At 57.9% G+C, this 21,651-nt stretch overlaps 1 protein-coding gene across 14 annotated transcripts in view; it reads left to right on the top strand.

Moving 5' to 3' along the window:
* The window catches only part of MICAL3 (microtubule associated monooxygenase, calponin and LIM domain containing 3), a 204,998-nt gene that overhangs the window by 167,707 nt on the left and 15,640 nt on the right, over positions 1-21,651 (top strand). For 11 of the 14 annotated variants that reach the window (XM_075552275.1, XM_075552289.1, XM_075552276.1 and 8 more), the window contains 9 exons: positions 1,697-1,759; positions 5,626-5,739; positions 6,330-6,476; positions 6,996-7,078; positions 8,218-9,976; positions 11,166-11,260; positions 16,668-16,718; positions 17,949-18,059; positions 19,309-19,402. In XM_075552275.1, the coding sequence (XP_075408390.1) occupies positions 1,697-1,759; positions 5,626-5,739; positions 6,330-6,476; positions 6,996-7,078; positions 8,218-9,976; positions 11,166-11,260; positions 16,668-16,718; positions 17,949-18,059; positions 19,309-19,402 (2,517 nt within the window). The remainder of the gene's footprint in view (positions 1-1,696; positions 1,760-5,625; positions 5,740-6,329; positions 6,477-6,995; positions 7,079-8,217; positions 9,977-11,165; positions 11,261-16,667; positions 16,719-17,948; positions 18,060-19,308; positions 19,403-21,651) is intronic. The other 3 variants (XM_075552279.1, XM_075552281.1, XM_075552280.1) reach the window with 2 other exon arrangements.

Raw genomic sequence — 21,651 nt, 5'->3', positions numbered from 1 at the left:
AAACCTGGTCTTGTCCATGGAGGGCATCTGTGGGGCACCAACGTACTTTGAAGACAAAGTCTTGGGCCCCAGGAAAAGCAGAGAGGTGCTGGTTTCCATCCCACCCAGGAAACACTCCCCCAGCCATTGCCTCTCCGGCTCCATCCTCTCTGATCTATGCCCCGTCACAGACCAGCATGCAGCACGGGGCCGTCCTGGGAGGGGACCTGCCCCTCCCCAACAGCAGCTTAAGCTGCACCAGAAAGAGACCAGTGTGTGAGTGGGTTTGTGTGTGACAGAGGGACACAGTTCCCTCGTGCCTCTCTCACATCACTTAAATCCCAGAGGGGCTCCTTGAGCACAGCATGTGAGGTGCGTGCCAGTCCCTCACTGTGCTGGGTGGCAGAGCTGAGCACTTGGCTCTGTCTTGTGTTCTCTTGTTTTTTGCACGTTGGCAGTGTGGGACGGGGAGTGCCCCAGGAGGAGCGGACACCCCCGCCCCCCATGAGCCCACCGAGGCAAAGGCGTCTGTGTGGGGATGTGTGTGCTCTGCAAACCTTGCCTCCTCCTGGCTCACACTGAAATGCTGTGACTTCTTTCTCTTTCCTCTCCTGTGGTGTTCCACCCCCTCCTTCCCTGCACTGTCTATTGGCTCCTCCCTCCCTGTCACCGGCACAGCAGCCGGGAACCCGAGGCTGCAGCAGATCGCCCACCCGGCTGATCCCTTGGAGATCCAGGCCGATGTGCACTGGACCCACATTCGTGAGCGGGTAGAGGAGGAGCACATGGCCCCGGCCTCCGAGTCCTCTACTCCGAGAGGTAACCGTACCAGGACCCAGGCCCCCGTCCTCCGGGCATCGCCTGCCCCTGCTCCCAGAGGGCTGCCTTGCTGGGGCCAGAGCCACCCCTGGACTCCAGAGGCCAGAGCCAGCTCAGCCCACTGCCTGCCTGGTGCCGGCCAGGAAAACTGCCCTTGACAGCTGGGCGGGGTGTGCAGACGCCTAGGCCCTGGCCCCAAGGGCCCCGCCCCACTTTTCCAGGCAGGCTTGGCCCTGCCCCTCTCGGCAGTTTCCTGAACCTTTCTCAGAGTGTGTCTGGGAGTGAGTGTGTGTCTGTCTGTCGGGCGGGCGGGGCGGGGTGGTTGTGGGCCAAGAAATATTCCTCCCCATAGCGAGCACAATTCCCGGCTTCTCGGTTTGAGGTGAGGGTGGGGTGCTGTGGACAACAGGCTGCACATGCACCACCCTCTGGTTGCTCAGGAGTAATGGGGACCAGTGGAGACTGCTGAGGGGTGGGGGCCATGACTCCCCCTCTGTCGCCCGGCGCCCACGTGTCCATTCAGTGCCCGCGCTGGGCCACACAGCAGTGCCTGTGCAAGAGGGTTCTGGCCTTCCAGAACCTTGAAATTGGTGGCATTTGAGCGCGCCCGCCCCCTGCAGCTGGACCAACCTCTGACCACTCCTTTTGCAGCAGTGTACACTCAGCATTGTGCCAGCGCTGAAGAGGCGTGCCAGGCTGCCCTCATGGCCCTCACCTACGTCTCCTCCCCTCTCCTCTACCCCCGGATGGCCCATCCCACAGACGAGGGCGCAGGCGCGCTGCCCGCCACCCGCCCCGTTTCTCTCCTTTTGGACTTCCAGGAATGACCTCGTGCTCTCCTCGGCAGACACACCTCCCCCCGAGTAACTCTGTATTTATCGTCTCTTTCCAAATCCAGTGCCCGACCTTCCCTCCGTCCGCCGCGCGGCAGTGCAGGCCTGGCTCGAGACGGTCTCCAGAGGTAGCCTGGTGATGTTTGCTCTCTCCCAGTTCACAGTAACCTCTCTCTCAGCAGCTCTGCTGGCTCCTTAACTCTAGAGTGCCGATCCTGCTGCAGTGCATGTCGGGGGGCGGGGGCACATGCATGCCTCACCCCAACGGACAGTGTCCTCACCGGGACCACGTCGCTGCATGCGCCAGCCACTCACCCGGGGAGGCCAGTAGGACAGACAGGCTACCCTCCCCTCCTTCAATGAGCTAAAGTCCAACACTGAAGGGCCGTTCTGAGCGCAGAGGTTCAGTCTGGAGAAACCCAGCTGAGTGGTCTTTGTATTCCTAGGAACGTTTCAGAGAAGGAAGCAGTCCCAAACCAGCTCACGGAGATGACTCGGGGAGGGAGAGGGCGCCGGAGAACATTCTGCAGCTAAAGGCAGAGGGCACAGGCTGGTCCGACCAGGCTTGGCATCAGCTGGGTCTTCAGACAGAGATGGTGGAAAGGCACTGGCGCCCTCCCTGCGTGTCTCAGGAGACATGCCCTCGGCAAGAGGACGGTTGGCATTTTGAGTAGAGTAGTTCTGTCCACTGCAGGACATCGACGGCGCCCAGCCTCCATCTTGGACACGTCGGCAGTGCCCTGTCCACCCTCACACTGGTCTCATCGGCAACCGATCACTAGCCCGTCGTGTTGCCAGCGTGGCTTGAGGAAGGACTCCTAGTTGAGAACCTCGCTGTCTTTGTGGTGACTTCTAGAGTGAACGGACCTGGAGCTCAGACCAGTATGTCCAGTGTCCCCAGCAGCAGTGGTGGGAGAAGTACCTTCCCACCGAGCCCTGGGGAAAGAGGGACTTCCGGGGTCAGAGTAGAGCTGTGCTCCACTGTTCACTGAGCTTTCTCCTCAGCAGTAGCTCCCCTGGCCTTCTGAGCGCCTCTGCGTGGACTCGAACCGCAAACCTTTCCCTGAGCAGCAGAGGGCTTACCTGTGCGCACCACCTAGGGAGCCCGGGAAAGAGAAACCACTTGGCATGCAGTTCAGCGGGACCTCGGACTCAGCCGCTCTCCTCACATCAGTTTGTACTGCTGGTGGCCCCGTAGGTTGCCCTTGGGCCTGCTAACCACAAGGTCAGCAGTTCGAAACCACCACCCTCCTGCAGAAGAAAGATGAGGGTTTCGACTCCCATAAAGAGATGTCGTCTGGGAAACCCACAGGGGCCGTTCTCCCTGTCCCAGGACAGGATGATCTGAGCATTAGGACCACAGGGAGTTGGAATCGACTCGGTGGTGGTGAATGAGGGTGATCAGTCCTCCGGCTGGGATCGGATCCCAGCCAGCAGCCAGGCACTCAGGATGGCCATGGCTCCTGGTTCACGTAGTGTGTGGCTCTTCCGCTCACGTGGCAGCTTGTAGCACCTTGCGCTCCATCGTAACCGATTGACTCTATCCTTCCATCCTCTCAGCTGCCTCACTCTCCACCTCTGCTGCGGCTGCTGCACCGACGCCCCCTACCTATCTGTTGCTTTGTGATACGTGTGACAACTGTTCCCATCAAGGTGCCTCCAAGGGGCGTAGACGCTCACCCTCCTGAGTGCAAGGCTGTTTCACTTCTTAGTCCAAACTCAGTAGGAGAGCCCCGTGGAGCGCCACATGACTAGGGCTGGAGCCAGTCTGAGCCCGTGAACCTTGACCTTCATCAGGGGAGTCGTCTGTGGGTCTCTCTGGGGTGGCTTTTTACTTTTAGCTCATCTGCCACCAAAAGTATGAAGTTGCCATCGGTGCCCCAGCACACACAGGCCCCTATAAGAGAACATAGCAAGCATTGGGGAGGGGAGTGGGCGCGAGCGGGAGGGCACAGGCGTTCAGGCTCTGTTTGCCCCAGGTCTTTGTGTGCCAGCCTGGGCCTTCCAGAGGACCATGCCCCTCCTCCAGCTACCAGCTTGGGTGACTGTCCAAGGGGCAAGCTACTATGGGCGGCAAAGATGTCTGCCCAGACTTTCAGAAATGGTGACCTGTAATGATGAACTCATGGCTCGCTGACCAAATATGAAGGTCAGGCTCGAGACCCGGGCCCAAAGGAAGCAGGGGCCTGCTGGTGGGGTTTTGATCGGGGCCTCATGTTACTAAGCCTCAGAAGGCCCCCGCCCTGGCTCTGATGACCAATCTTCCTACGTGACTACGAGCTGGGTTCTCCCACAAAATCCTTAGGCCCATGGGGGTCGCTGAGGCACTCCCTCCCTGGTGTTATGAGACAGGGAGGATGGCATCTGGCCATCGGAAGCCCCGCCAGCCCCCTCTGGTCTCTCAAAAGGGAGCCTCTGGTGCTGTTTGCCAGCCTCGAACTTCCTGGAGAGCCCATCTTGGCCCATCGCCTGCAACGGTGTGTTTCAATCCAAACTCTGCTAGTTCTCTGAGACCAGAGCTTCAGCCGGTTTGAGATTAATAAGTGTGCAGAAAAGAGAAAATGCCCAGCGTGGAGAACTGCTAAAGACAGCAGCGTGTGTGACTGCTGCCTGGGTTGAGACATAAGGTCTCAGCAGCCTCTTGGAGCTGCCCCTTCCTCCCCACCTCCACTGAAAGCCCACGCTCCCTTGGTCTCCACTCTGGCTGCACCGTGGCGGCCCGCTCGCCCTCCCAGTGCTGGGGGCACGGGTCCCCCTGGCTGCGCTCTGGAGATGGCCTGCCCCAGTCTGTTCAGCACGAGGGCCCCTGGTGGGGGGGGGGGCAGTGGTTACATGTTGGGCTGCTAACAAGGTGGGCACTAACAGCCGCTCCGCAGGAGGGAAAAAAGAAATTGGTCTCAGAAGCCCACAGGGCCATTCTGGCCCGTCCTAGTCAGCACCAACTTGGCGGCGGTGAGTGTGTGTGGCGTTCTTGAGCAGCTTCCGGTTCCTTGGTGGCCCGAACTGGGCTGTGCTCCACAGGCATTCCAAAGCTTAACTGCTCCCCCGAAATGTTTCAGGAGTGAGTTGAGAGGACGCTCTCAGAGCCCTTGAGGACAGCCCCAGACGCTCTCAGAGCCCTTGAGGACAGCCCCGGCAAACGCTCAGCAGACTCCCCCAGCTAGCACGGCTGGTCTCCAGGAGCTGGCTGCGCCTTCTGAGAACTTCCCTCTCCTAATGGCTCCCTCTTCCTCGGAACTGTGGGCGTGGCTCTCTGCGTGTGTGGCTGTGTGTGCGTGGCTGTGTGTGCGTAGGGACTGGTCCTTATGAAGGCGATCGGTGCGGGGCCCCGCTTTGCGAACAGAGTTGCAGGCAGAAGGGCTGCCGTGATTTTGGAAAATGGACTTTGCATAGCCCCTCCCTTTTCTCCTAACTCATCCCGAGCAGGGTCACGCTCTCTGCCACTTGCAAGCACCGGCCACTCTGGTGTCCCTGAGTGAGCACATGGCCTGAGGCCTCGGGACCTTTGTCCCACTGCTCAGCGACAGGGGGAAGTGGTCCCCCCCATGAGCAGCTTATTCTGAGCCGTGAGTGCCTCCTGGTGGCACCTGCCTGAGTCCTGGCACATAAGCTGCCACTGTTGAAGCCCCTGCAGATGGCACGCCACCCCCCTGCCAGCCTGGAGTCTTCTCTGCAGACCTGAGGGGTCCTGCTCATGTGGGGGGGGCGGCACCCCGGAGGATGGTGGGGAAGATGGGCAGGCTTTGGGCTGCTCTTTGCCACCATTTGGCCCTTCTCGAGCAGGGAAATGCTAAGACTGGGTGTTCTGGATGGCTCTGGGCCCTTCCAGCACCCACAGTACTCTTATAGAAACCCCCCCTCCAAACCAAGACACCTGAGGGTCTCCCTTACCCTGCCACCACCTCCTCATGGCCCTGAGAACGTCCACCTGTAGAGGCAGCCTGCTTGTCTGCCTTCCCTGCCCTTTCCTCCCTTGAACATTTCTGCCTTGCAGTCCCCTTTGAGGAGAATGACCTGGAAGAAGACGTGGACTCAGAACCTGCAGAGATAGAAGGGGAGGCGGCGGAGAATGGGGACACGGGGGACACTGGTGCTGAGCTGGACGATGGTACGGGGGAACCCCAGAGCCTCCCTTCTCCCCGCTGGAGGTGGGGCCACAGCACTTTGGACCCAGGATTGGAAAACACACAAAACCAAGTCAAGACACAGAGCTCACAGAAGGAAGCCCTTAGGTCCCCAGGCACATTCCCTGCTCCGCCACCCATTTAGAGGGTGTGTCAGTTCAGCCACCCCATCCATTGACCCACTGGGCCTGCATGGAGTCCATCAGAACCCAGAGCCCGCCAGGCAGGCTGGTGTTCACAGCAACAGCGAGGGAGAAAAGGGTTAGGCTGGGCAGGGGGGTTGTAAAGGAGCAAAGACTTGTGCACGATCACCTGCCACCGGTAAACCAGTATTCTCTCTGTCACAGCCTAGCCTGTCATTGCTGCTGTGTTTACAAAGAGTGGGAGACGCACAGGATCTCACAGGACCACCATGAGCTATACCCGGAGGGAGGAAGTGGGCCACTCAGGGACTGCGGTCCAGGCCAGGCCTCACACACTGCGACTGGACTTGTCCCTGAGGAAGGCAGGGCGGAGCCCGGCCTCGCTGGGCTGTGCACCCAAGCCTGTGCTATGTCTCCCTTCCCTCCTCCAGACCAGCACTGGTCTGATGATATCCCATCAGACGCTGAAACCGAACTCCGCTTGCGGCACCAGGAAGAGGTGGAGGCAGAGCTGGAGCTGAGGGTCTCGGAAAATGAGGATGAGACGCCACCCCCCATTCCAAAGCATCAGGAGAGAGGTGAGTGCGCTCCTCTTGCAGAATTCCTGCTTCTAGTCGGCTGAGGGTGACTAGACAGTGCCTGTCCCCGAAGCAATGCTGTGGGGCTGCAGCCTGCCCACCCTCCACATGGCCAGCAGGACTCCTCCTCCGTGCTTGGGCCATAGGCATCCACCCACAGATGGCTTCAGCCAGCATCCCCACCCCCGTTTGCTATACACGGGTGCAAAGAGTAGAAGCTCAAAGCTTTGGGCCAGGTCATAAGCACGGACTGAAGTCAACCCTCCTGGTGCACTGCCGACAAGAGGACTAGCGGAAGAGCTGTGGGGAAGCACGTGGGGTAAATTCCATCACTTCTGCGAGGACTTCTTCCCACAAGATGTGTGTGAGGAGCAGGGGCTCAGCCTGGAACTCCCAGCCCTCTCTCTTCCCTGAAAATGGCCGGCCGGCTACCTACTGCCCGGCCACTGGGAGAGAAGCCCCCTTAGCCTGAGTGGCGGTGGGCTTTCCTGGCTAAATCCCTGTGTCCATTCTTTCCAGGCCCCTCGCAAGTCTCCAGCCCCACCGAGCTCCCCCGGGACCAAGGCGTTGGCTTCTCCCCGGTGCACAGCCCCGTGACAGAGGTAAGGGCCTGGCATGCACGTGGGGAGCAGAACCGAAAGCACCCTGAATAGACAAATCATCTCTCATCTTAGGGACCATCCCCTGGTGAACACTGCACAGCGAGTAGTGGGGAAGGAGGGCTACTGGCCTCATTCTAAGGAAGCTTAAAAAAAAAATACTCCCTCCTCAGCATGCCGAGTCAAGCTGTTGAAAATGGGTGCTGCCTCAGGGCAGGGCTGAGCCTTCCTAGGAAGGGAGTAGGGACGGCTGAGTATAATTTCCCCACCACTTCCCGGAGCAGTCACCCTGCCGCAGGGCTTCACCCTCTCAATTATGTCCACGTGCTGCGTGTGTGTGTGTGTGTGTGTGTGAGAGAGAGAGAGAGAGAGAGAGAGAGAGAGAGAGAGAGAGAGAGAGAGAGAGAGAGAGAACACGAACAAACTACTTAAGTAACAAAATTAGCCATCTTAGCAATCTCCACCTGGGCAGTTCAGTGATGTTAAATTCATTCATCACGTTCAGCCATCACCATTAGCCCAAGTTTTTCCGTCACCCTTTCAGTTAATGAACAGTTGCTTAACCCACATTGCCATCAGAGCTCCTTGAATTTAGTATAAGCTCCACACTCCCTGCCATCAAGTCGATTCCAGTTCAGTGAGCATGTAGTGCCGAGCAGAACTGCCCCTGTGGGTTTCCAAGGCTGTGAATCTTTACAGGAGCAGAGAGCCTCCTCTGTTTCCCATGGAGCTGATAAGGGTTTCGAACAGCCAACTTTGCAGTGAGCAGCCCAGTCCCACCGGGCTCCTATATAAGGGTTCTAAAATAGAACGGATAGAGCCGGCAGGGAGGCCTGGTCTCTTGGAGTCATGAATAACAACTACAAGGAATGAAGAAGGAAAACCGGTTTTGTTTGGAGGGGCGGGTGGAGGGGTGGGGCAGGGGTTGCAATGAAAAAGCCTATGGAGAAAAAAATAGAATTGAGAGAACAGGATTTTTCCATGAACTTTGTGAAGCCTCTCGTATGTTTTAGCAAACGCAGGCTCAGGCTCCCCGACAAAGAATGTTTGTGGGTTGTTGTGGTGGGTGTTTTTTTTGGGGGGGGGGTGATGACCAATGTTAAGTGCCTTCTAAGCCCCTCTGTTTACCATCCCTTCCGCAGGGTGCTCGAAGCCCGTATGCCTCTGTCGCCAACAAGGTGAAATCCCCAGAGGAGCGCTTTTTCCCTGAGCCTCTGCTCCCCCAAGAGAAGCCCAGGGCCGAAGCCCCCTCCGCGCACACCACCATACCCTCACCCATCCGCTCCCAGCCCGCAGCGCTGCCCGAAGCCAGGGTGCCTGCCTCCCTAGGTGGCCCTCAGCTTCTGCCCCGGTCGGCCACTCCCACCACCCCCCGCGCCCCGCTCCCCATCTGCTCCCAGCCCCAGCCTTCCTCCGAGGCCACCATCCCGTCGCCCACCGAGTCCCCCATACGTTTCCAGCCCATCTCCGCCAAAGCGTCCACCCCGCTGGCCCCGCTGCCCGTGAGCCCGGCGGGCGCCCGGGAGCAGCGGGGCAGCCCCCTGGCCGAGGCCCTGACCCGGAGCAACCTGGTGGAAGAGTTCTGGATGAAGAGCGCCGAGATCCGCCGCAGCCTCGGGCTCACCCCCGTGGACCGCAGCAAGGGGCCCGAGGCCGGCCTCCCCTCGCCGGCGCTGAAGCCGGTGACCCTCCGGTCCTACCGGGTCGAGCCGGCGCGGGAGGACGGGCTCCAGCTCCTGCAGCTGCCCCCTGTCCCCAAGCGGTCGGGCCTGCCCCCGGGGGACGGGGACACGGCCGCCCTGCTGACGCCCAAGTCGCCGCCGTCGGAGCGCGAGCTGCGGAGCGCGCCCGAGGAGCGCAGGGACGCGTCCAGCAGCTCGGGCCTGGGCCTCCACGGCAGCTCGTCCAACATGAAGACGCTGGGCAGCCAGAGCTTCCACACCTCCGACTCCACCATGCTCACGCCGCCCTCCAGCCCGCCGCCGCCGCCGCCCCGCGGCGAGGAGCCCGCCACGCTGCAGCTGCAGCAGCGGAAGCCGCCACCGCTGCCGGGGCCCGGGGCCGCCCTGCGCCTGCGGCCCCCGCGGGAGCCCGCCCGGGCCCCCCGGGAGGAGGTGCGGAAGTCGTTTGCCGAGAGCGTGGACGAGATCCCCTTCGCCGACGACGTGGAGGACACCTACGAGGACGAGCGCGCGGGGGAGCAGGCGAGCCTGCCCGAGGCCTTCTTCACGCCGCCCGACCGCTGGCCGCAGCACGGGGCCCAAGCGCAGAAGAGGGGGCTGCCCATCGTCTCCCCGGAAGCCAAGGAGCTGGCCCAAGAGCGCATGCGAGCCCGGGAGACGTGCGTGAAGAGCCAGGCGCTGAGAGACGCCATGGCCAAGCAGCTGAGCCGGATGAAGGAGATGGAGGTGGCGGCCGCCGCCGCCAGGCTGGCCCGAGCTCCCGCCCACAAGGCCTTCCCGGTACCCTCCAAGGGCAGGGACCCGGCCTCGCCGTCCCCCCAGCGCCCAGCCCCGCAGGGCTCCTCGGGGCCCCCGCCGAAGCCCGAAGCCACCGGCGAGGAGGTCCTGTCTGCGCCATCGGACTCGGGCGGGCCAGACGGGTCGGTGACCTCTTCCGAGGGCTCCAGCGAGAAGAGCAAGAAGAGGTCGTCGCTCTTCTCCCCGCGCAAGAGCAAGAAGGAGAAGAAGCCCAAGAGCGAGGGCCGGCCCCCCGAGAAGCCCAGCCCTGGGCTGCTGGAGGAGGCCACCGCCAAGTCCAAGTCCTTGTGGAAGTCCGTCTTCTCCGGCTACAAGAAGGACAAGAAGAAGAAGGGCGAGGACAGGTCGCGCTGCAGCACGCCCTCGAGCGGGGCCACCGTGGACTCGGCGAAGCACAGGCTGTCGCCCACCGTGAGAGCAGGTATGTGGTCCAAGATGGGGGGCGCCCCCGTGCGTTCCTAGCCGCTGCGTGCCAGTAGGGGCCAGAGCAAGGGAGCTGGACTCGGCTGGCAGAGCATGGGTGTTGCGTCGGCCCCCAACTGATGGCGCAAGCCTGAGCGCACACGCAACACACATGAGACGCATGGCCACACATGAGACGCTTGGCCTTGTCATGTTCTTCCTTCTCCCCCCCCCCCCCCCATTCCCTTGCGGATCACACAGCTGTGATCAGTGGGGTTTGGGCTTTATTCTTTTCTAACTTTTTTTCATTGTAAATTTGTTTTCCTTTGGATTTTAAAGCTTCATTTCCCTCGCAGTAACGGAATTCCTTCATAGCATACTCTCCAGAGAAAAGGCGCTTTCCTATATCCTAACTCGCAACCAGTTATTTCCCATAGGGTTTCATTGGCTGGTTTTTCAGAAGTAGGTCACCAGGCCACTCTTCCTAGTCTGTCACAGTCGGGAAGCTCTGCTGAAGCTTGTTCCGTATCATAGCAACATGCACACAGGCAGTGGTGGCAGGGGGTGCAGCCCAGGTCTCCCCGAGCCACCACTGCTGCCTCAGAACATGCTCTCTCAGCGGAAAGGCCAGCCAGAAACTGGCAAACAGCTTGACTCTGTACCCTTCCTGAAGGAGGCGCCTTAGCTCCAAGCCGGGCCTGGGTTTTGCAGGACAGGGCAGTGTTGCCAGGGAGTAGCAGGCAGGCTCCAGGCAACATCCTTTCAGCATTGGCTGAGAGCCCACTCGCTCCCCAATGTGCGAGAAGAAGAACATCCACCAGGCAGGGGCACTGCTGAGGCCTGCCTGCTACCACTGATCATCCCTAAACTCGCCCGTGACCTTAACATGCAGAAGGGTAAACACCACTGAGTGCCACGTGTGTAAAACATCTAGAAAGCAAATGCACAGAGACAGAGGAAGCCTAGAAGCTGTACTGGGGCGAGGGCAGGGCGCATGGGGAGTCAGTGCGTCGGGATGAAAAGGGTCCAGAGCCCTGTAGTAGTCGTCATGCTGCAGAAACAGACTGACTACATGCTTACGAATGGTTAAAATGGCACCTTGTACACTGGGTGTCTTTTATCACAGTCACAGCTGGAGCCTTTGCCTGTACCTCCTCCCTGCGGGCAGCCACCGCTGTCCTCACTCTCCCTCTGTCCCTGTCCCCCAGAGCTGCAGCTCCGGCGCCAGCTGAGCTTCTCAGAGGACTCTGACCTCTCCAGCGACGACATCCTTGAGAAGTCCTCCCAGAAGTCCAAGCGAGAGGTATGTGATCCCGTGGATGGCCAGGCCTCAGGAGGCTCAAGGGTCCTGTCACCCTCAGTTTAGCACTGTTCCTTGTGGGGAGGTAGGATGGGGAAAGGCAGTCTGGCCTCCCAGCTGAACCAGGAGTCCAGCCCAGTGGTTCAAGTAAGAGAGAGAGGCCCCTTCGCGGCTTTTCAAATGGACCTTTAAACATGTGCTGTGCTGGTGGAAGATCCTGGGTGCCGCTCTTGTGGCGGAGACCGGGGCCAGCCCTTGGGAGAGCTGCACTGTGACTTTCGGAGGCAGCCTGGCAGCCCTCAGCTGAAGCATGGGAATCCCATGTGGAAATGGAATCTCCCTCCACTCCCCACCACTCCCTCCTGCCACCACCACCACACAGGATGCCGGGGGACAAGCCACTCTGGCCCCAGGGTGTGGTGGAGGTGGGACAGCGGATGGGAGAGGTATGCCATGAAGCTGGGTCGCTGAGGAATCTTCCAGTCGTCTGCCTGCTTGTTGGTGAAAAGAGGGTGTTCTGCTGTGAAAGTGGCTGACTCAGGAGACAGAGTTGGGCCGTGCTTGTTAGGACCTAGTCACCCTCGCTGCCTCACGGCTTTGGGGCAGAGGTGACCAATGGCTCTCCAGAGCCGTGGGTATCTCCCTCTGGAACGCCTTCCTCTCTGGCCTCCTGTGGGCGTGCAATGTTTGGGTTTTAGGGCCTTTTGCTGCCTTGTGTAGACATTGTCACGTTGGAGGGGGATGGGGGCAGGAGGGGGTTCTGATGGGGGGGGGGGGTGCCGCACAAACACCTCAGCAGCACAGCCACCACCTAACTCTAGGGGCGGTGGGCTTGCCCTCCTGTCCAAGCTGGTGGTCCAGCCTCCTGCGCCTCCCTTTAGTGAATGAAGACTTTCCCCCAACATCACGTCCCGTCTTTAAAAGGTTCCTCAGGTTTGAGGGTGAGGCTGCCTTCTCCACAGGCCTCCAGGGCTTCAACCATTGGGCACGCCGTGATAGGCCTAAGCCCCTTCACGTGGCTTTCAGAACCTCTCTCCAGCACCCGTCCTACCACCACCCCCACCCCCAGTCTGATGCAGTTCCTCTTTTCATCACTGCAAACTGGGGGAGACCTGGTGGTGTTTTTTGTCGTTTTTTCATCTCATTCTTGACTCGTGTGTCTCCCGTGCCCATGCCAGCTCTTGATCTGTCCACACTCTAGGATACCTAGAGCGTCCGTCTTTCCGCCTACCCATCCCTCTCTGTCTGCAGAGGCTGCCTGAGTTCTGCCCACCCACTAAGCCACGCTGAGTTCCGGTTTGGGGTTCTGTGCCCTCGCTCCCCAGCGGGGGCTGGTCTAATGTGCCTCTAACCAGTGCCCCCGTTGCACTCTCCCAAGCAGTAGTTTGGTACAAACTGGGAGCTGCTTCTGGCTACAGGATGAGGCTTCAGAAGTGTTGTGGGGAAATCCCAGTAATTCTCATTGTGTTCTTCCACACTTGAAGCCCCTGTACGTGAGGCTCTGCACATACCCCAGCACAGGCGACTGGCAATGGGCCGCCTCAGGGGGTCTGTGGAGAAAGGAGGACATGGCCCACGGGTTCCCTTTGCCTCATTGGCACGGCAGCGGGCACGTTTAACCCCTTCATAGCGTGTTAACCTTCCCATGTATGGCTGCTATCGTGGTCAGGTCTGTGTGCAGCTTCTCCATTAATTGATGGGGCACCGTGCACATGCTGAGTGGCAGGCTGCCCTGGATAGTTATGCCGACCAGCCGCATGCCCCCAAGGCTGAGCAGACGTGAGGAGCCAGGGTGTAGTTCCCCTTTCCCACTGTCAATACGAACAGCAGCCTGCGGGTCCCACCACAACATCCAAGAGCCAGAGCAGCCCCGGGGACTCAAGTACCAGTGACGACCCAGACACTGAGTTCACGTAAGAAATTGCAGAGACATAGCCAAGCCGACGATAACACCGGCCCACCTCCAACCATGATGTTATGCACAAGCAGGATACCCTCAGTCTCCAAGCCATGAGACCCAGGGCTGCCGGAAAACCAGACCAAACCAAGACAGCTTGAAAAACAGTATGTTAGGCCGGGGTCGGCTAGAGAAACAAGTCCAGTGACACTCATATACGTGTACGAAAGAGCTTTATATCAGGGGTAATTGGATAGCAAGAAAGCATCCCAGCTGGTCCAGCTCAAGTCCATAAGTTGGACATTAGTCCATAAATCCCTCTTCAGCCTCACACAGCTACGTGCAGTGATGGAGAATGCAGGAGATCCCAGGCTGGTGGCTGCAGGCCTGGGGCTCCAGTGGAGGTGGAAGCATCACAAGCAGGTCTCCGCTGCGAGGCTCACCAACAGGAAGGTGAAGCAGAGAGTGCGAGCACCTCCATGGAGAGGAGGAAGAGGCCGGCCGCAGAGAGCCATTTAGCTTGGGTTGCCCTTCAATCAAGCTGCAACTGATTGACAGGCTAAACTCTGCCCACTTCCTACAGCCATGTTCACACACACACACACACACACAAAACACAGGGGGCTAGGGGGAAAATTGAGTAAATGTCAACTTGGACTTTCTATGCAATATAGTATTAGCTAACCATTAAATTCCTCGTAAGCCACGGCAGTGCTATTCTTAGGAAGTAAAGACTAAAATATTCAACATGAAATGATAGAGAGAGCGGAGGAATAGATGAAATACCAAGAGAGCTGGCTCCCATGTGGCACAGGTTAACGTTTGGGAAATCCAGGTGGGTGTTAAGGAGCCCGGGGGCATAATGGCTAAGTGTCAGCTGCTAACCGTAAGGCGTCTCAGAAGACAAGGCCTGACATCTGTGCCCGTAAAGATGGAGCCCCGGAAGCCCTGGAGCCAGCTCTGCTGCATCCTGTGTGGCTAAGAGCCGGCGTCTGATGGATGGCCCACAACAAGGCGATTTGGTGAGGACCATATGGGCATTCATTGTCCTCTTTCAACTTGTCTTTAGCTTAGACCTTTTCCAGAATAAAGGATAGGGGTGAGGGACCCAACAGGAGAAGACAGAACATCCCAACAAGAGATAGGGGGTGCATTGAACACTGATGAGGAAGACCTGAGAAGTTACGGGATGACATCCTGACCATAATGCACGAAGAAAGCAAAGGTCCTTAAGAAGACAAGAAAGAATGAAGGGGGAAAGGATAACAGAAGTGACTCTGAAACTTGCTCTTCAACGTGAGTGGCTAAAGCAAATGGAAGACATGGTGAAGTGAAAAGAGCCGAACAGGAAATTTCAAAAGACAGTTCTAGAAGACAAAGTAGAATATTATGATCAAAAGGACAACACACCCAGTATATCTCAAGCTTAAAGAAATAAAAGGAAAAAAATCCAAGCTTCAAATCACAATATTGAAGGATTCATTCTATGGGCAAAATATTGAATGATGCAGGATGCATCCAAAGAAGATGAAAGGAAAACACAGAGTCACTGTTCCAAAAAGAATTGTCCAACATTAAACCTTTCAAATATCCCAGCCACCTGCAATTTAGAAAACAGCTAACTGGCCAGCCAACTGGAAGAAATCCATATTTGTGCCCATTCCAAAGAAAGTGACGTAGCAGAATCTGGAAACTATTGGGCAGTGTCGTTAATATAAGACACAAAGTAGCATTTTATTGATGACCATTCGGAAACAGCTGCGACAGAACATTTGGAAGGAGCTGCCAGAAATCCAAGCCAGATGAGGCGGCATGAGCAACCTCATTATTGACATCAGGCGGTTCTTGGCTGAAAGCACAGAATGCCAGAATGATATGTACTGAGCTTGATTGACTGCGCAAAGCATTCAGTGTGTGGATCATAACAAATTATGGATAACATTGCAAAGAACGAGAATTCCAGAACACTTTGCTTGTGCTCACGCAGGACTTGCATATAAACCAAGAGGCAGTTGTTTAAAAAGAGCAAGTGAATATTCCATGTTTAAGATCAAGAAAGGTGTGCATCTGAGTTGGATCCTTTCTCCATATTTATTCATCCTATATGCTGAGCAAATCATCCATGAAAGATAAGGTATCTAGATTGGAGAAAGGCTTATTAACAACCTGCAGTGTGTAGACACAACCCTGCTCGCAGAAGGTAAGGTGGACCCTGAAGCACTTCCTAAGGAGACTGTGGCCTTCAGTGGGGATTACACCTCAATGTAAAGCAAACTTAAATCCTCGCAACTAGACTCCAAGTTTGGGGGAAACAGAAAAGCTTGAAGTTGTCAAGGATTTCATCTTGCTAGGCTCCACCATCGATGGTCACGGAAGCAATAGTTAAGAGATCAAAAAACTGCATTGGGCACATCCGCTGCACAAGTTCCCTTGAACGTGTTGAGGGTGCCCCTGGCCCCGAGCTGCTGTTTTCAGAAACCGCGTCCACATGTGACAGCTAGATGATGATGTTGAAAGTACCGCGGACAGCCAGAAGAGTGCACAGGCGTCTAGGAAGTTTGTGGAGAGTTTGTCGCATACTTGGGCCCGTGGGCACGAAGAGACCAGTCCGTGGAAAAGGGGCAGCATGTTCGGTGGCGGGTTCACCGTGGATAACCAAGAAGTGGCCGCCTGTTCTCTCTTCCTGGGAGATGGGTGTGAGCCCATCTTGCCTTCTTTGGGAGCACTGGCAGGAGGAAGAAAACGTTGCTGGGTGTGTGTCTCTGGCATCAGGAACCCCACAACCCATCCTCTTCCCGTTGCCCAGTAGCATCCGGGAGAATATCCCCCCACGTAGAGGTCGTGCAAGTGGCTCGTGCACTTGGCTGCTAACTCTCAGTTGGCAGCTCGCATCTACCCAGAAGTACCTCAGACGGACTCATTGCCATAGAGTCAGTGCCGACTCGGAGCGACCCCCTACATGGGTTTCTGAGACTGGAACCTTGTACGGAAGGAGAAAACCCAGTCTTTCTCCCTCGGAGCTGCTGGTGGGTTTGAACTGCTGACCATGCGGGTCTGAGCCCGTTGTGTAAGGCTTGGTGAGCTACTAGGAAGGGGTGAAGGACGGCGTGTGGAACCGCTGTGGGCACAGCACTAGTCAGACGCCAGGGGTCAGAATGAACTCTGTGCTGGGAGTTGCTCAGGCAGACGTGGCGTCTCATTGTATGTCAGCAGTTTTAACTGGAACTCCGGGAGGGTGAGAAGAGAGGGGACATGGGGGAAAGTGGAGAAGCTGTCTCTTCAGAGTAGAAGGGGTTCTCCCTTAGACACCGCTGCTGCCGGGGCCCCCACCTCCAGGGCCGTCCCCCTGCTGTCCTGTGGGACGCTGTGAAACTCGATTACGTGGTGTAGTCTCGTGTGTTCGTCTTAAACGTCTAACTGATTTTGCTCCATCTCTGTGTGTGCTGTTTCTCATGTCCCCCCCCATCATCACCATCATTGCCGTTCTGTTTTGTTCTGCCATCCCCTTAAAAGTCGGTCTATGTACCACACGCCTTGGCGTTCAGGAGATCGTTTGCATCAAAGGTAGAGTCTCCTTCCCATCGGCTGCCCCGCACCACCACACCCCGTTGCATGCTTGTCTGTGATTAATCCCCCAGAGCGCCCGGCCCGGTCCATCCTCACTAACTGCGTTCCTCCATGCATGGCGCTCACCAGCACCGGCAGCAGGGCTGCCCTCAGACCAGCGACCAGAGAGGCTGGCGGGAGTGCATGTGGCCCTTGGTTCCGGGGCCTGAGGGAGGGGCACGGCAGCAATGGGCCTCCACAGGCCTGCACCACAAAGCAAGACGAGACGCTGGGGGCCCCAGCACACCCCTGGTGGTCAGTGGGCTCCGGCCATCACACCAGCCGTTAGAATGCCAATGAAGAGACTGTAGCCTGGGCTGAATTCAGAAGTCGCCACCAAGGCCTATAAAATCCACAGAGGCAATCAAGAGGGTGTTGAAAGTACAGACAGAGCCCCCAACATTTGCCTCTGGTGCCCACGGTAAAGCACCCTACACGCACTGGTGCCCTGCTTCCCCCGCCACTCTCCCGGGACCCTGGCAGGTCCCTCAGTTCTTCCAGGCCCCACCCCACGGCTTCCCCCCCCCCACTCTATTAGTGAGTTCAGGGGCTCCAGACTTAAAAGGGTAGCATCCTGTGTCCTTACATCGGATGTTGCTTCTTTAAAGAATCTCGCAAGCACCACTCCTCTAAAGAATGTGGCTTCTAATACCAGACCAAGCTCACTGTCATTGAGTCAGTGCCCGCTCCATACCCAAGGACCGGAAAAGACCCTCGCGGTCTCTTTTTTCTTTCCCTGTAAGCCTCCTAGAAGCGGGGGCTTGAGCCCTTTCACACCATCACCCCACGCCGAGTCTTAGGAAGAACAGACATCCCCAGACAGGCTCCAGGTGGTCTCAAGAGAAGGAGGTTGTTGGTGTCAGTTGTTACACCTCCCAAACAGCCTCCACGCAGCCCCTGTCCTTGTCAGGAGGGGCACGTGTCTGCTCCTGTAGGTGTTTGGGTGAGCCCCGCAGGATCGGGGCGCAGCAGTGAAACATGCGTGCTAGTCACCCCCCTGGCTAAGTTGCCCACCAGGCCATCGGTCCACACGCCTCTCCTGCACGCACGTGTCTGCCAGCACCCTCAGCCCTGCAGTGCTCTGTGGAGGGGCCATGGGGGTCAGGCACCAGCTCCCACCACCAGAAAGAGCCCTGCCAGCCAGCTTCTCACCAGCACTGCGGGCTGAGGAAACCTCGTTCTCTCCAGCCGAGAACCTACACAGAAGAGGAGCTGAGCCTCAAGCTGACCCGGCGTGTGCAGAAGGCAGCTCGGAGACAGGCCAAGCAGGAGGAACTGAAGCGGCTGCACCGAGCCCAGGTGAGACCACGCAAGGTGGCACCGCTACACTCCTGAGTGCCGTCCGGAGTCCTGGCAAGGTCATGTGGCAGCTGTCTCCCTGTCCACCTTGCTCATTCTCGGCCTGGTCTGAGGAGAGACAAGAAGGCAGAGGTAGGGGGATGGACCCTGTGTGAAGTCACTGGCACGAGAGGGCATCCCCGGATTCTTAGGGTACAGCCATCATGTAGCTTCCAGGAAGCCCAACTAGCTGACTCATCACGACCCTCTAGGGCAGGGTAGAACTGCCCCAGCGGGTTTCCGAGACTCTAACTCTGCATGGGAGTAGAAAGCCTCCTCTTTCTCCCAAAGAGCAGCTGGTGGTTTCAAACTGCTGACCTTGGAGTTAGCAGCCCAATGCATAACCACTACACCACCAGGCTTCTGAATGTAAGGACCAAACCACACCAAGCTCACCGGCATCAAGTCAGTGCTGACTCATAGCGATCCCCGTGCGTTTCTGAGACTGTAACTGTTTACAGGAGGAGAAAGCCCAGTCTCTCTCCCGAGTAGTTGCTGGTGGTTTTGCGGGTCACACCCTTTGGCCCCTCCCCTGCACCACGAGAGTGCCTAATGTAACAACAGGGCCTCGTGCTTGTGGTGGAGGTGAAAGGATAGCCAAGCGTGTCAGCTCTAGACTAGCCCCCTTAGGCTTGGGGAGGGCACTGGCAGCTGTGGCCCGTGGCCGCAGGCCCCAAGGCCAGCTGTGAGAGGCCACTTGGCAATGTCAAGCTGATTGCCACAGTCGCTCTTGTCTGTTCACCCACCCCTGGTCTAGCACAACCCCTGCAGAGGCAGCTAGCTCACTTGTAAGCTGTTACCAAGCACCAGTGTGGCTTGTCAGCCTGGGATTTTGTGGCAAGAGGTCAGGGCTGTCCCAGGTGGGCCTTACCGATCCTGGCCAGTCCAGCTTCTGATGAAAACCTCTCCCTCACAGAGGCCGCATTTCCACAGTGCTTTCCAAGAACCCCCGCTGCTGAGCAGTGTCTCGCGGAGGGGAGCCTGGTTTGTGTAGGCACATCCATCCCCTCCTGCCCCGAAACCCCACGGCCCCAATTCACCCAGAGACTCGGGAGTCTGCGCGTGGAGCCAGGGCTGCTGCGGGTGGCTCAGGGCCCACCCAGAAGGAACCCTTCCTGTCCCTGGTCCTCCCTCGCTCTCCACACACTGCCCTCCTTGGGGAGCCAGGAGGTGGGGGCGGGCACTCATGGAGGGTCTGGTTCTGTGGCAGATCATCCAGCGGCAGCTGGAGCAGGTGGAGGAGAAGCAGAGGCAGCTGGAGGAGAGAGGGGTCGCTGTGGAAAAGGCACTGCGTGGTGAAGCAGGTACTGTCTCGGTTTTCTTCGTGAGGCAAAGCCCCCACCCACCCACCAGTACCAGGCTAGCTCGCCTTAATGTCACCTCATCTGGACCTCAGCTCCTCTCCCAGCAGGTTTGGCTGGGCCCCTTCACCACTGAGGTTGGGGCCACGGAAAGGAAAGCGCCTGTTTGACACTGCCCTCGGCCCCGGTCCTCGCCCTGCCTCCCAGGCTTGCCATGTACCTGTGGGATGACATCTGAGCCATTTCACCTGCTGGTGGCAAGCCCTGGACGCGCTCCTGCTTGTCCTCCCCTCCCCTACCCATCCCTTCTCTCTAGAAGAAAATAACCGGGGACAAGGGAGCTGGGACCACAAGCCGCCATCACAGAACTGTACCGAGCAAGCCCCAGCCTGGTCCCCATGGACCACCCCCCTTTGTTTAGCTCTCCCTGGCCCCTCTGCTGCCCGCACCATAGGGGCCACACAAGGACCCCCTCCACACCACGAGTGGAGTGCAGGCAGGGTTCCAGGGTGCACACGGGCCCTCTGTTAGCGGAAGGACAGGACAGTGGCCAGGGCAGGGTTGAGAGGCTCGCCTGCCCTATGGCAGGCCAGCGCAGAGGGGGCCTTAGAGAGCAACATGGACTTGGAGCCCACGTGGCTGGTGATGCCCCCTGTCCCCTCCCCCCATGGATGTCTCAGGACCTGACTCAGAGACTATCTGGAAGACCCAGAGGCCCAGTCTCCGGCACGTAGTGACTGGTTTCTGTTTCTCAGGTGGCCCCATCTCTGTGTGGGCAAGCTTTCCATTTCTGAGTGAGCAGGAGGCCTATAGGCAGATTCGGCATTCAAATTACGAGCCTGGGGTAGAAAGAAATAGTGTGACCTCATGTTACTTCCCTGTTCTGACCTTGGGGTGGGGGCTGTGAGCCCATGAGCAGCCAGCTGTGACAGCCTGATCCTGCGCGAGGCCAGGCCACCTGGTGGTCTCGCGGTGTGTACCTGGTGTCAGTAAAATCGATAGGGCCTGTCGTCCACACGGTTGGGTTGGAGAGTCAGGTGTAGAAGGGAGGTCTCCTTCTCCAGACTGTTGACAGCCTAGAATCTACAGCCCTACCGTCCCCGCGTGCTGCCCTTCAGGCGAAGCGATTGGGGAGGGAAAAGATGCAGCTGTGGAAGTTGTTGGGTTTTTCCCTCCTCCTCACACTGCAGGCCCCAGCCACTGCCCCAGTGTTGGATGGCATTTGTGTTCACCACATCAGAGATTGTGCTTCTTGACGTGGTTGGCATCTGACTTTCAAATCCATAGAACCGTATTTCAGATCCAGAGCATCTTTTCAGATGTGCTGTGCTGAAAAAAATTGTGAAATTATTCAATGTAGATCAGCAAGTAAGCACAGGTAAGCATGTGCTTACCTGGTGTGTCGGGTAATCCTTCACGGTTTCTATAACCCAAGGGGATCTAGCCAATCAGGAAGCTCCAGACGGAGCATCTGTGTTGAGAGCCTCTCCTGGCTTCCATCATGATGTAGCTGTGAGGGAGGCTGCGTGGTTTGATCACAGTCAGGTAGATCCTAGCTTCCCCGACATAGCTGATTATTGGGGTCACCTGGGAACCTGCTGGAACCACAGATCCCTGAGCTCCATTTGCGACCCCTTGAATCCGAATCTCTAGTAAGAGGAACCCCAGGATCTGTATTTTTACCAGATCCCCAGGTGATTCCAACGATCAGCCATGTTGGTGGACTTAGGTTAGGTTGTGCCGCCTGAGGACAGTTGATCTTGGCGACCAGGTGGTCTGGCCTGCCCCGTTCACAGCACAAACCCTCGGGGGGAGTCCAGATAACAGGGACCGCAACGACTCAAGACACCCCACGGTTTCAGAGGCAAATTCTTCACCTGGCCGAGTGGCCGCCTCCTCCGAGCAGTCAGCAGGTTCACATTCTTTAAAGCAGACTGGACTTTGGATAAACAGGCAGGCAGCCCCACTACTGGCCTTCACGAAACGTCCAGACACCTGCGCCGAGCCCACAGGCCTCCCACAGGGAGCTGACCCGGCCGCACAGACTAGCAAGCCCATCAGTGGTGCTGTTGCAGTGTGCTTAAATGGGGGCAAGTGTGGATGAACCAGGTGTCTGAGAGCCCTGCGGAGCACCCTCTTGACGAGCTGTTGGGTTCCCCACGACACAGTTTGAGAACCACTGTCGAAGCAAGATCTTTCCGTCCAAAGCGCTTTCTGTCCCATTGTTAAAAAGAGGCCTCGCAAGCTCTCTC

Source organism: Tenrec ecaudatus, chromosome 6 (assembly GCF_050624435.1).
Source record: "Tenrec ecaudatus isolate mTenEca1 chromosome 6, mTenEca1.hap1, whole genome shotgun sequence".
Taxonomy (NCBI): domain Eukaryota; kingdom Metazoa; phylum Chordata; class Mammalia; order Afrosoricida; family Tenrecidae; genus Tenrec; species Tenrec ecaudatus.
This window is presented reverse-complemented; position numbering and strand designations above follow the sequence as displayed.